Source organism: Narcine bancroftii, chromosome 9 (assembly GCF_036971445.1).
Source record: "Narcine bancroftii isolate sNarBan1 chromosome 9, sNarBan1.hap1, whole genome shotgun sequence".
In the NCBI taxonomy this organism is placed as follows: Eukaryota; Metazoa; Chordata; class Chondrichthyes; order Torpediniformes; family Narcinidae; genus Narcine; species Narcine bancroftii.
In genome coordinates, this window is record NC_091477.1 from 59,654,704 (window position 1) to 59,670,204 (window position 15,501).

A 15,501-nucleotide genomic window follows, 5' to 3' on the forward strand; every position below is an offset into this window, starting at 1 on the left:
ATATATCCACTGTTATCTCTGGCATCTCCCATCCAACTATTGCTGAATCTGATTCACTACTTCATCATTAATACCTAATGCTTCCATCTTCCTTACTAACCACTTATGGGGAACCTTATCAAAAGCCTTAAAGTTCAAATAGACAATGTTCACTGCCTTAACCTCAACCCTTTTAGTAACCTCCTCGTAAAACTCTACAAGACTTGTTAGACATGAGCTACCATAAACCACGCTGACTACTCCGAATCAATCCTTGTTTTTCAAATAGTTGTATATCTCCAAGAACACTTTCAGGCTTATAATTACCAGGTTTACTTTTGGATTTTCTTTTGAACAGCAGAACAATATGAGCCACCCTCCAGTCCTCTGGCACTTCCCACATGGCAAGTGACATTTTAAATATTTCTGTTAATGTCCCCACTATTTGTTCACTAACCTTCTTCAGGATCCTAGGGAATATTTTGTCAGGACCTGGAGATTTATCCACCTTGATCTTTTTCAATATAGCCAACACTAGCTCCTCATTAATCCTTATATTATCCATGACCTCCCGACAATTTTTCTTCACTTCATTGGTCTCAATATTTTCCTTAAGTGAATACTAAAGAAAAAAGGTTTAAAATTTCACCTATCTCCTCTGGCTTCTCACGGAGACTACCACCACACCCCCCCCCCACCCCCCCACCTTCAAGGGGTTCAATTTTATCCCTCACTATTCTTTTACTTTTAATGTACCTATAGAAACCCTTTGGATTTATTTTTACTTTTCCTGCTTTAGCAGCTTCATATCTCCTTTTAGCCTTTCTAATTTCCTTAAGATTTAAAAAAAACACTTTATATTCCTCAAGCAGTTCATCCATTCCCTGATGTTTATATCTTTTGTACACATCCCTCTTCCTCCGAAACAAGTTCCCAATATCTTTTGAAGAGCAAGGGTCCCTACAGTTTCTACTCTTTCCTTTAATCCTCATGGGACAGACCAACTCTGCGCTCTCAGAACTTCTCGTTTGAACATCCTCCATTTATCTGCTACATTCTTCTCTGAAAATATCTTATCCCAATCCATACCCTCCAAATCTTCTCATCCCCTCAAAATTTGCTTTCTTTCAATCAAGAATCTCAACGTTTGGCCCATCACTATTCTTTTCCATTACTACTCTAAAACTAATAGTATTGTGATCACTAGGCCCAGTGTTCTCCAGCACAAACCTCTGTCACCTGACCTATCTCGCTCCCTAATAGGAGATCCAATACTGCCTCCTCTTGAGTCAGTTCTTCTACATATGGATTTAGAAAACTTTCCTGAATACACTTAAAAATCTTTACCTCATCCAACTCTCTTACTGTGTGAGCGTCTCTGTTAATGTTCGTAAAGTTGACATCTCCCATAACTACCACCTTATGTTTATTACACAAATACGCAATTGCCTTACAAATTTGGTCCTCCAATTCCTTCAGCCGATTTGATGGTCTATAATACACTCCCAATAATGTATTCATGCCTCTGCCATTCCTCAATTCTACCAAAATAGCCTTGTTGGATGATCCCACCAAACCATCCTGCCACAGCACTGCTGTAATGTTCTCTCTAATAAGCAATGCAACTCCTCCACCTTTTATCCCCATCCCTGTTCTGTCATGCCTAAAAGAACAGAATCCTGGAATATTTAACTGCCAAACATGCCCTTCCTGCAGCCAAGTTTCACTGATAGCCACAATATTTCCATGTGACCATCCATGCCTTAAGCTCATCCTCCGTATTTACAATGCTCCTTGCATTAAAATATATGCATTTGAGAGACTGTCCTCCACATGAACTCCTTTTGTTACCAATTACCTTTACTTTCTTCCCTCCATTTATTTTTTACGTTCTGTTCCCTCCATTCCTTCCAATTTAGATGTTGTTCCTCCCTACTCTCACTCTGATTACCACCCCGCACCACCCCAACCGCCAAACTAGTTTAAACCCTCCCCAACAGCTCTAGCCAACCTGCCTGCCAAGATAATGGTTCCTCTCCAGTTGAAGTGCAGCCCGCCCTTTTGTACAGGTCAGACTTGCCCCAGAAGAGATCCCAATGATACAGAAATCTAAACCCCTGCCCCAGCTCCTGAGCCACACGTTCACTTCCCACAACTTCCTATTTCTACCCTCACTAGTGCTTGGCACAGGCAGCAATCCCGAGATTGCCACCCTGGAGGTCCTGCTTTTCAAATTCTTCCCTAACTCTATGTAATCTCTTTTCAGGATCTCATCCCAACTTCTAACTAGGTTATTGGTCCCCATGTGGACCACAACTTCTGGCTACTCTCCTTCCCCCTCCAGAATGGTGTGGACCTTATCAGAGAAATCCCGCACCCTGGCACCTGGGAGGCAACGCCCGCACCCTGGCACCTGGGAGGCAACGCCCGCACCCTGGCACCTGGGAGGCAACGCCCGCACCCTGGCACCTGGGAGGCAACACACTAACCAGGACCCCCAATCTCATACAGCAAACCTCCTATCTGCTCCCCTAACCAGCAAGTCCCCAACTGCAAGATCCCTACTCTTTTCCCCCCCTTCCCTTATGAGCCAAGAGTCCAACCCCTGAGCCAGAGACCCAACCTCCAGGACTTATCCCCTGGAGATCATCCCCCCCAACAGTATCCAAAGCAGTATATTTGTTGTTGAGGGGAATGGCCACAGGGGTTCTCTGCACTGCCTGTCTCCCCCTTTTCCCTTTCCTTACAGTCACCCAGTTCCCTGACTCCTGATTGTTAGGAGTTATAGGGAGGCAGTCAACCCTACCCATCACTGCCTCCCTTATGATCCACAGTTCATCCAGCTGCCACTCTCGTTCCCTAACCTGGTCTTCCAGGAGTTGAAACTGGATGCACCTTTTGCAGGTGTCATCATCTGGAACATCTGTGCTGTCCCTGACCTCCCACATCCAGCAATCAGAGCTCTCAACTGCCCTCACTGCCTCCATCACCCACTCTTAAATTTAGAGTAATTAAGATAAACTTTTTTTTAAAAATTACCAAACTTCACCTCACTGCTCAGGAAAGGTACCTCTCCTTCCCAAGCCACTCACCAAAGCCTTGCTTTTATTGACCCTTTACCAATTAACCTAATTACTTTCTCCCACAAATCAAACTCCCACCTGTCTGTCTTTTTATAGGTACTGACAAAGCACTGGCTCCTCTACACATCTAAATAAATAAATAAAGGTTTCAACCACAGTTACTCACAGTTACTGCCGCAACCCTCTTGACTCCTCACCAATTTCTGCCACCTAAAATGTGATCCCACTACCAAATGTATCTTTCCCTCCACCCTCCCTGTTTTCCATTAGGACAGCTCCCTCTGTGACTCCATGATCTACTCATCACTTCCCATCAACCGTTTTCTTTGGTACCTACCCTTGTAACCTCAAGGAATGCCACACCTCCCCTCCCCCTCCCCATCATTCAGGGCACCAAATAATCCTCCCAAGTGAAGCAATACTTCACCTGTAAATCTTTTGAGGTCACCTACTGCATCCATTGGAGGGTCCTCCTCTACATTATAGAGACTGGACACAGACTGGGACATCTTCATTGAACAGCTTCTCATTGTATGTGTAATTCCACACACCATTCCCACACCAACGGGGCTCTCCAGTAGTGCCAAACCAAGGCCACCCACCAATTGGATGAACATCGTCTAGATTCTGTCTTGGCAGTATCCAACCAGAAGCCATTCTGGTTGACTTCTCCAATTTTCAGTAACCCTCCCGCTGCTGAGTCTCTCTGTGTCCATTCCTCCAGCTCCCCACCCCTTCCTTTCCATCCCCCTCATTCATCACTCCTCAGCATTTTTCTCTTCTACCCTCCTACCTGTATCCACCTATCACCTCTTACCTGTGCTCCTCGCCCTGCTCATACCTCTCTCCTCTCATCCCCTCCCCCCCACCTGCCTGTTTTTACTTATACGCAAGCTTGAAACATTGCTTCCTATGGATTCCCTTTGCTTCCTATGGATGCTGCGTGACTTGCTGAGATCCTTCAGCATATTTGTGTATTGTAACCTTATATTGTGAGATGAGAAGACACCATCTCAAAATCACAGACTGAAATTTAGGGTTGAAATTAAATTGGGGGAATTTCTTTGTTCAAAGCACCTTAGGAATTTGCCATAAATGTTTGTATTTTTCAATCAGTGAATGATAGAGACTGGACACAGACTGGGAGATCTTCATTGAACAGCTTTGCACTGTATGCTGTAATTCCACACACCATTCCCAAACCATCGCCTCATGCTTGGAGAGTAATCGTTGAAGAGACATGGAGTGATTGAGGCTGGTTCCAAAGCTATATTTAAGAGAGAGTTAGATTTAGTACTTGTGACTAGGGGGATCAGGGGGAATGGAGAGAGAGTTGAAACAGGGTACTGAGTGGATGATCAGCCATGATCAAAATGAATTGCGGTGTTGGCTTGAAGGGCCAAATGGCCCAGTCCTACACCTATATTCTATGTTTCTATGTTTCTATGAGCCAGAATATGCTGAGACAGTGATACCGCAATGTGTACTCCTGCCACACGAGTCCAGCGACCCAGGTTTGATTCCAAATTCCAGTGCCGTTTCTATGAATTGTACTTCTCTCAGCAACTTTCTCCCCGATGCTCTGTCCTCTGCCTAGGATCTGCTGTGGGGTCATTGTTTTTCTTGTAAATCACTGTTAGTGTGGTTGGGTGCAAAGAAAATTGAGGGAGCTGGTTGACACGAGAGAGAATAATTGGGAAACTGAACAGAGGGAAATATTCTGAGCCAGTGTAGATTAAAAGGAAAAATAAGAAAAAGAGGAATCTTACCAATGATTTAAATGAATAATAATTCTTGATGGAATAGTTAAATCACCCACTGCTGCTTCCTTTTGCATACACAAGCAGCTATTCTTCATGTATGCAGCTTGACAGCAAATATCAGTGGGATATTTCACATGAAACATCCTGCAGCTAAATTGGAACCCCTGCAGTTCCACAGTGGGTGGTCAGAATAAAACCACCAATGAGATTAACTCTTATCCAGTTCCACACATCCCACTCTTCTCTTTGGCTTGGCTTCACGGACGAAGATTTATGGAGGGGGTAAAAAGTCCACGTCAGCTGCAGGCTCGTTTGTGGCTGACAAGTCCGATGCGGGACAGGCAGACACGGTTGCAGCGGTTGCAGGGGAAAATTGGTTGGTTGGGGTTGGGTGTTGGGTTTTTCCTCCTTTGCCTTTTGTCAAATTAGCAAAAGCCCAAAGACTTCCTGGCTCCTTCAAGGGAAATAGTTTTCTCAACACTCCAAGTTTCCAAACCTTTTAATTCTTAATTTGTAGTTTCACTGCCGTAACAATGGCAATTCTATCTAGCAGTTGCTCAATGATCCAAGTGACTGAAGCAGTTGTATATTTGGACTTGCCCTCACTTTTACTGTTCAGTTTATGACTGCAGCAGATGGAGATTTAACTAGAAGACACGGTACAGTTGATGACTTCATCTTACTCAGAACATTCCCATCGTGGATAATGTAAAAGGGCCTCTCTTCATCAGTTGAATAATTGTGAGGAAAGTGTCTTTCTCTGATCTAATTATTAAATTATTGCCAATGACCAAATTAAACCCAGGACATAAAACCACAAGAATATAAAAGGAGCAGGTGTCAGTCAGCCATCTGGCCTGTTGAGCTTGTTCTGTCATTCAATGAGATCATGAGCAATCTGGCTGTGGATTCAACTCCAGTTATCCATCTTTTCCCCAAAACCTTTCATTCCCCTATTCTGAAAGAATCAGTGTCTTAAATATATTGAATGAGGGGGACTTGACTGCTTGTGTGGGCAGAGAATTCCATAGATTTACTACCTTCTAGGAGAAGCAGTTCTCTCTCATTTGTCTTAAATCTTCTCCACCGATGTCCCCTAGATCTGGTCAAGGAAAGTTTATTTAGACAATGAAGCATAGAAGCACACTTGCCTGGAAGAAGTCTGCAATTGTGGGCACATGACTAGCACAGGTGCATTTTCGATGATCATCCACATCTTCACCCACCTAAGGAAAAAAATTAACACATGAAAGCCCCACCAATACAGAGGTTAAACTAAAATACGTAGTTTCAGTTATATCAGTTACATAAAATAAATCTGTTAGCTTACTGTTACATCAAATAACTGGCCACATTGAATGAATCGATCCTCGGGATGTTAGTGAGTGAATTGGGCGGGGATGCTGGTGGAATGAGGACATGTCATTGTTTAATGGGTCATTCTCAACCATTCTTTGAACTCTGCCCAAACTTTATGGGCCCACTTCTCTGTGAAGCAGTCAACTTTTGGTTCCTTCCATACTTCTCCATAACCAACCACATAAAAACCATTTAAAATATTTATGCTTCACAAGGAGAAAAGCAAACAAGGCTTTTACTTAAATGTGCTGTGGCCACCAGGAAGACTGTAGGGCCCCCGTTGCGAATGGGGGTTTTAGAGGATGCTGAGACAGGCAGCATGGATCTGGAGTTTAGTTAGAGGTAATCAGTCTCAAGATCACTGCAGCAACATAGAACACTGCAGCATATGACAGGGCCTTTGGTCACAATGTTGTGCTGACCTAAAAAAGAAGAAACCATCTCTACCTCATAGTCATCTACTTTTCTTTCATCCATGTCCCTGAGAGTTTCTTAAATGCCTCTATTGTACCAGCCTCCACCACCATCCCTGGCCAGACATTCCAGGCCTCCACAACTCTCTGTGTAAAAACTTACCCCTGACCTCCCGCTCACTTTGTATATATGTCCTCGAGTGTTTGCAGCTCCCACACTGGGAAAGAGGCACTCGCTATCTATCTTTGTATCTGTGCCTCGTAATTTTGTAGACCTCTATTAAGTCTCCTCTCATACTTCTTCTCTCCAAAGAGAAAAGTCCCAGCTCTGCTAACCTTGCCTCATGAGACACATTTTTCAATCCAGGAAACATCCTGGTAAATCTCCTCTGCACCCTCTCCATAGCTTCCACATCCTTTCTGTAATGAGGTGGCCAGAACTGAACATAATGTTCTCTCTCTAGAAATTTATAGACCTGTAACATCTCCTCACGAATCCTGAGCTCAAACCCCCTATTAATGAAGCCCAGCATCCCATTGGCCTTCTCAACTATCCTAGCGACCTGTATGGCAACCTTGAGAGATATATCGATTTGGACTTCAAGGTCCCTCTGTTCTTTCACACAGTTAAGTATCCTACAATTAACTATATTCTCTGCCTTCAAGTTTGTTCTTCCAAATTGCATCACCTCACACTTATCTGGATTAAACTTCATCTGCCACTTTTTTGCACAATTCTGACTATATCCTGAGGTAACCAACCACAACCTTCAACTCTATCCACAACTTCTCCAACCTTCATATCAACCACAAACTTACTGACCCATCTCTTTGCATTTTTGTCCAAGTCAATTATAAAAATCATAAAGAGCAAGGGTCTCAGAACAGATCCTTGCTGAACTCCATTAGCCATTGACCTCCAGGCAAAATTCTTTCTGAACACTACTACTCTAGTGCTTTCAATAGGCAAGCCAATTCTGCTTCCACACAGCCAAGGTTCTATTGATATGTGCCTCATTACTTTCTGAATGAGTCTCATGGGGAACCTTGTCAAATGCCTTGCTAAAATCCATGTAGACCACATCTAACTCCCTACCCTCATCAATTTCTTTTGTAATCTCATCAAAAAACTCAATTAGGCCTTCCCCTCACAAAGCCATGCTGATTATCACTGAGAAGACTGAACTTCTCTAAATGATGGTATATCCTGTTCTTAACAATCCTTTCCAATAGTTTGCCAAGCACTGGTGTAAATTACACTGATCTTCAATTCTCAGGATTCTTCCTGTTACTTTATTTAAACAAGTGAACCACATTTTCCATTCTCCAATCTTCCATGTGGCCAAGGAGGATGCAAAGATCATTGCCCGAGCCCCAACGATCTCTCCTTCCTTCAGCTATGTGGGGTACATCACATTCAGTCCCAGAGACCTATCAATCCTGATGTTTTTAAGACAATCCAATGCTTCCCTCTTTCTTAATCTCCACATTGTCCAGCACACAAGCCTGTCCTCTTCTCACCCAGCCTTGACCAAGGTCCTGTTCTCTGGTGAATCTTGAAGCAAAGTATTCCCCAACCTCCACTGTCTCTAGGCACGTTGGCTCCTTTATCTTTTAGAAGCTTCACCTTCATTCTCGTCATCCTTCTGTACTTCACAGACACATAGAATGCTTTAGGGTTTTCCTTAACCCTACTTGCCAAGGCCTGCTCATGCCCCCTTCTAGCTCTCCTAAGTGCTTTCTTAAGTTCCTTCCTGGTTACCATCTCATGAGCCCTTCCTGTTTTTTTGTTTCGATATCTAATGCATTCCTCCTTCTTCCTCTTAACCTCTGTTTTGTTAACCCAGGTTCCATTTTCCTATCATCCTTTCCCTGAATCAGTGGGACAAAGCTATACAAGTAGTCCCTAAACATCCTCTACATTACTTCTGTGCCTTCTCCTGTGAACATCTGATCCCAAATTACTCTCCCCAATTCCTGCCTCACCCCTTTATATGTAACCCTTCCCCAATTAAACAGCTCAGGGAGTTGTGGTCACTATCACCAAAATGTTCCCTACCAGAAAGGTCCACCACCTGACTAGGTTCGCTACCCAGGACTAGATCCAGTGTGGCCTCTCCTCTCATTGACTGGTCCACATACTGTGTCAGGAATCCTTCTTAGACACACTTGAAAAATTTTGGTCCATTTATCCTTTTTGCAGTAAAGAGGTGCCAGTCAATATTAAGGACGTTGAAGTCTCCCATAAGAACAACCCTGTTAATTCTGCTCTGTTCCAAAATCTTCATGCTTATCTGTTCCTCAGTGTCCTGAGGACTATTTGGAGGCCTATATACTACTCCCCATACAGTGATTGCTCCCTTCCTATTTCTACTTCTACCCACACCGACTCAGTAGATAGACCATCTGCAGTGTCCTCCCTTTCTGCAGCTGTGATACTATCTCTGCCCAGTATTGCTGTTCCCCACCCCCTCATTCAATCCTTTTAAAACATTTAAATCCAAGTACCTGGATTAGCCAATCCTGCCCTTCCACCAGCCAAGTCTCTGTACCAGCCACAACATCATAATTCAAAGCTCTTTGCTCCAGGCTCTAAGATCCAAGCTCTCGATTCATCCCCTTTATTCCTACTTCTCCCTGCATTGAAATAGACACATTTCAAACCCTCCAACTGACTACATTTCTGCTTCCTCCCTGCCTGTTCCTCCTCACAAACCCACAACACGTTGCATCATCTTTTCCACCATCTGCTCTATTCTCTGCTCTCACTTTCTGGTTCTCACCACACCCGCCGCCCCCCCCCCCCCCCCCACCCCTGCCAAACTCCTTGTCACTACCAGTATGAACACTTACTCAGTATAATTTGGGACATTCATGTTTGGTGATTTGCATCCATTAAAAACCATGCAACTGACATGAGGAATACATACCCAATTTATCAGGACGTATTTGGGCAGGCCAGAGCCAGAGTCCTTGATGCTGCAGAATCCATACATCACACTTTGATTGTCAAACTTTGTGGCGATTTCCTGTAGACCACCCGCTGAACAATGAGAAAGAAAAACTTGTGAGAGACATAATAAATGCTGTTTATGTTGAAACTGCAAAATTACCATGGTTGTTCCACAGATCTGCATTCTGCTTTTAAATAACACAGCCAACAAATAGCCACATCTGGGGAATTAACCTATCACTCTCCAAATTACATGACTAATTGATGGGGTTTGTCAGAATAAAACCAGGACCAGAAACTGAATGCACAGCTCAATTCTCTAGTAAATAAAAAAAGTCAACAGGAAGGAAGATACTTTAGCTGATGAAAGATAAGAGGCTTCATCCATCAATTGCTCAGCGACCTGGGTTCAAATCCAGTGCTGTCTTTAAGGAGTTTGTACATTCTTCCCGTATCTGTATGGGCTTCCTCTGGGTCCATCAGATTCCTCCCACCCTTCAAAACGTATGAAGGTTGTAGGTAAACTGGGGTACTGTATTACGCTCATGGGCCGGAAAGGCTGCATGCCTAAATTCAATTAAAATTGGATTTAATAGTCACACTAGGAATCTGTAAGATGTGTTGAATTCTTCATTGTCACATGCACCAAGATAATGGTTTGTATCTCTGTTTTTTGTGCTTTCCAGCCAAGTCAACCCATATTAAAGTTCAAAAGTACTATAAAATTAATCAAAATTGCAGTGCATAGAATTGAAGAGAATAAATTCAGTTAAAATCACCATATGGATGCTACCATTTTACTTATGAAAGGCCTGTCATGATTGAGGCTTTTTAAACACGTGCCAAGACAGCCAATTGTTTAATATCTCTCTTTTTCAGGATTGAACAGTTGATCATCACTTCTCCCCATCATGAAAAAACACCAGACAAACATTCTTTATGCCACCACTAAAATTCATCTGCTGTTTGTGAGAGATTTACCTCTTTGGCTGACATGACAAATATTCTGTTTTGGATTTACTGTGTGCTTTACATTTTTAATACTTGATTTCTTCTCTCAATCTCAATTCAGAGATGGGAACATCACAGCCAAGGATATGAAAATAAGCATTAGCATTTCTTTTCTTCATCTCCAATTAACGGAAACAGGAAAAATAAGATTCTAATTTTTTTTTAAATTGGAACAAATGATCAAAATAAGTTCCACTTTCTTTTCCAAAGTTTCTTTTTGTTAATGGAACAAGGATATTGTTGACAAGACTGTCAAATTTTACCCATCCAATACACCTATGTGCTGGAGAAACTCTGTAGGTCTCAAAGGATCCATAAAACATAAAGGGTAATCAATGTTTTTGGCCTGGGCCCTTCATTAGGAATCTAGATCTTATGCATCCTGCATTACCTATTGAGTTTCTCAAGCACATTTATGTATTGTATGTGACCCCAGAATTTGCAGATTTTCTTGTTTAACCACATACTTTACTCATCCTACTCTGCCCTCGAAAAAACTTTATTATGAGCCAAAAGAGCTCTTCTAAGTGAAAGTAGTCGCCAGGTGCTATTGGGCATGTAGTTCCAGGATTTAGTTCCAATGACAATGAAAGATGGGCAATATATTTTCAATTCGAAATACTTGGAGAATAACAATTCCCTATTTTCCTTCTTGGTGATAAAGGTTGCAGGTTTTGGAGTTATCAACAGAGCAGCATTGCTGAGAAATTTCTGTACATTTGTAGATAGTCTACAGTCCAACCACAATCTTCTAGTGGTGGAAAGAACACCATCTATCTGTCCAAATGCTTTGTGGAACCTCATCATTCCACCTGCCTCCGTAACTTCCTCTGACATCTCTTTCCAGATAAGGACTACCCTCTGAATGGGCATTTTCTTTGGATGTACAGCATGGTAACAGGGCATTCTGGCCACAGGTCCATGCCTCCCCACCCCCCCAAAAAATAATGCAAATTAATCTACGATCTCTCTGTATATTTTTGAAGGGTGAGAGGAAACCAGATCATCCAGAAGAAATCCAGAGACACAGGGTGAACATATAAGCTCCTCACAGACAGCCGCTGGATTTGAACTCAGATCACAGGCGCTCTCATGCCCTAACCAGTACTCTCCGATTCCTCCAAAATCTCTCACTTTCTCCTATACCCTCTAGTCTTGAAGCATCCACCCTGCGAGCATTCACTTTGTCCTTTCCACTCCTGGTTTTAGAAATTAGCCTATCCAATCTCTCTCTTCCACTCCAGCCCCAGCAACATCCTGATGAATCTCCTCTACTCCCCTCCCAACTTAGTGATATTCATTCTATAGCTGGACAACCAGAACTGTGTATACACTCATTCACGTGGTCTTGTACAATTAAATCACAAGGTCCCAACTTTTGTACTCAATACCTCATCCAATAAAGGTAAGTGTGCCAAACACCTTCTTTATTTTTGAGAAACTTTCCAGGTCTTACTGCTCTAAAACATTCTGCCATTTACTCTTTTTACATTGACTCGTTTGACTTAAAGTGTCAGAGTTACATTCCATTTGCCACTTCTTTCCCTTCCTTCCCAACTGATCTAAGTGTTGTTGTAAACTTAGATATCCTCCCTCAAAGTCCACCACATCCAATTTTTGCAAATTGACTCATCATGTTAACTACACTGCCATCCAAATTGTTAATATAGATAACAAACAGTGAACCCAACATCGACCCCTGCAGCACACACATGGTCACAGCCCTCCAATAAGATAATTAACCCTCATTAATACTCTTGGTCACCTCTTCAATAAACTCTGTCAGAGATATGAGACAGGATATAGGATGCACAGAGCCATGCTGACTATCCCTTCCTGTCCAAATGCTGGTGAGTCCTGCACTTTCGAATCCTCGACAGTAACTTTCCCACTACCGATATCACACTCTCCAGCCTGTAGTTCCCTGGAATATTTAAAGAGTGGATCAAGGATGCAAAATCTGCTCTTGTGCCTAGAGTATTGATGTGCCTTTACCATTTAATCTGCTGACACTTCAAGAGCTTTGACGATACAGGACATGTGATGGTATTGCTGTTGAATTTCACTGGGAGATTGTTATCATCTCTCTCACTGAGTACATTTCATTAGCTGATATTTCACTAGAATGAACATCTTCTGGCATTTATCAGGCAGTACCTCATTGCTGGTGAGGTCGTCATTCATGCAGACAACAAACAATGACGTCCAGAACATACATCACAATTTGGTCTGCTGAATATGCTGGCAGTAGACAGTCTAAATGGTATCAATTTGCAATTCACCCTCACTTGTTCAGCCAGTGTGAGATAAAAGAGCTTGGTATTTCAGGAAGGTAATTTATTCATGCTGGAAAACACCTCTGGGTAACAATACCAAAAATATTAGATCACAGTCTCAGATATCCACACAGTATAACAAGTTTGCAGTACAATTTCAACCCACTCAGGACACAGACGTATATTTAAAACATTTTTAAACAATCTGTCGAAAGCCATTTACATCTCAACCAGTCATGAGAAATAACCTGTAGTGTGCCAAATAAAGGGAATTACTTTGAGGCATAGAAGAGACATAGCTGCCGAACATCCTTTTAAAAGGACAACCATTGCCTTCCAAAGTGACATAGATCTGACATAAATCCTCCTGACTCTGTCATCCAAAACTGTTTTCTCACCATGTTCGAGCAATCAAGGCTGGGGTGACAACAGGAGGAGGCTGGTAGGGTGCACTCGAAATAAAAGCTGAAGTCAGTGTGAACTGCTGTTTGACAGCCTGATCCTTCAGAACAGATGGTGTACGTCAGACTGGAGTATATTACTCTACAACTCAGTCCAAATTCACATAAATATCTCAAAATGTTACAATTTTTTTCATGTGATTGGTGTGCAGGACAACAAAATGTCTCCAGGTGATCCAGGGAATGGTATTCAACACAAATTAATTGCTGTCAAAGGAAAAGAGATATTTAAAGGGTAAACTTTGAGGGTAAACTTTGAAGCAGCAATCCATGACAGAGCTTTGGGGATGAATTCCAACTTCCCTTGAAGACCACACTCATAGCTGCTATTGGGCAGGAAGCCAGCGTTGGGGTATCAAATTCCCTTGTAGGGCTGGAGTAAGTTGCAGAGACAAGGAGGGTCAAAGCCATGATTTAATTTGGAAAAGTGGGTGAAAGGTCCAGTCTGATGTCAATGGAGTTGGTAGGTGCAGAAGAACTCTGGAGTAAAAAATGTTCAATTGGAAGTGGACTAATATGTCAGAGGTTGGGAAATAGATGAGTGAGGGTTACAGAAGACAGGGACACTATTGCCCATGGAGGCAGAGCTGGCTCTGCCCAGGAGCAGTCAGTCTCTCTCCACCTCCTCTCTATATACCCACAGTTCCTTCCATCAAGCACGTATACACTTTCCTCCTGAAATTGACAGTAATTACACAGCATATTTATACACTGAATTCAAAATCGTGATCACTCATTACAACACAAAAAGATTCTCCCTCATGTTGCCAACTTCTTCTGCTAGGATTTGGCTATCATCCACTTGAAGCAGTTCCTTTCATTTATTCAGTGTGGATCCTTGATGATTTTGATCACTAGCAAGAACACAAGGACAAGGAGCAGGAATCAGCCATCCAGTTCATCAAGCCTTCTCTGCCATTCAATAAGAATGTGGCTGATCTGGCCATGGTCTCAGTTCCATTTGGCTGCAAGATCTCCACGTCTTAATTCCCCATCTCTTCAAAAATCAATCAGTATCTTAAAAGCAGCCTCTATTGCTTCCTCGGGCAGAGAATTCCACAGTTTCACTATATTTTGGGAGAAACAGTTCCTCCTTGTTCCCTAGAATCTTGTGACTATATCACCTGCCAGTGTATACAACCTCTCAGCTTCTATCTTATCTGTTCCTTTCATAAGTTTCTAGGCCTCCATAAGATCTCCCTCTCATCCTTCTAAACTCCAGCAAGTATAGTCTCATTTATAGAACTAACCTGGGAAACTTCCTCTGCACCAACTTCACAGTCAGCATATCTTTTCTCATGTAAAGAAAACAGAACTGCACACAGTACTCCAGGTGTGGCCTGCACAGTTGCAGCAAAAACTCCCTGACCTTTAGCAGACAAGGTTAGGAGTAGACAAAATGGTAGTGTTTAATTTGGGAATGGCGAATTACAATAGGATTAGTCTCTTTTCTGGAGGGATTGGGTGGGGAAGAATAACAGTCACTGCGAAATCAGTTGACGCTTGCGAACGGGTTCACAAATCCAAATGAAGAAGTTGCCTGACAAGGGACAAAGGGCAATTCAGAGAAGGGAGGGACTATTGGGGTTAAAGGAATTTTAGATATGGGAATAGTGGAAATATTATATGTTTTAGAAATGTTGTCTTACAATGTGTTTAAAAAAAGAAAACAGAAATGGATAAGAAGGGAAGGTAGTGATGAGGAAACGGAAAGGAAAGATAAACAAAGTATGAAATAGCCATGTTGAACTATATGACTTTAAATATTAACGGAATACATAACCAAATCAAAAGGAAGAAGCTGTTAAATTTACTGAAGAAAGAAAAAATTGATATAGCGTTCGTGCAAGAAACACATTTAACTGAAGTGGAACACAAGAAATTAAAGAGAGATTGGATAGGACATGTAACAGCAGCATCATATAATTCAAAAGCCAGAGGAGTAGCTATATTAATCAATAAAAATGTACCAATCAAAATAGAAGAGGAAATAATAGATCCAGCAGGGAGGTATGTAATGATAAAATGTCAGATATATTCAGAATTTTGGAATTTACTCAATGTAGTGAAGAAGATCAAAAATTTATGCAAGATATCTTTTTGAAAATCGCAGATACGCAAGGGAATATACTAATAGGAGGGGATTTTAACTTTAATTTGGACACAAACATGGATAAAACTGGAAAAAAAGACTAAAGAAAGA

General features: G+C 42.1%; 1 protein-coding gene across 12 annotated transcripts in view; it reads right to left on the reverse strand.

The window, feature by feature from the left end:
• dbn1 (drebrin 1) overlaps window positions 1-15,501 on the reverse strand; it is a 429,629-nt gene that overhangs the window by 180,404 nt on the left and 233,724 nt on the right. For 10 of the 12 annotated variants that reach the window (XR_011345015.1, XR_011345012.1, XR_011345011.1 and 7 more), the window contains 3 exons: window positions 9,528-9,640; window positions 5,977-6,051; window positions 437-601 (listed from right to left, as the gene is read on the reverse strand). Coding sequence is in view for 6 of the 12 variants with exons in the window: in XM_069899279.1 (XP_069755380.1) it covers window positions 437-601; window positions 5,977-6,051; window positions 9,528-9,640 (353 nt within the window). In the remaining 6 variants the exon portion in view is untranslated. The remainder of the gene's footprint in view (window positions 1-436; window positions 602-5,976; window positions 6,052-9,527; window positions 9,641-15,501) is intronic. The other 2 variants (XR_011345014.1, XM_069899284.1) reach the window with 1 other exon arrangement.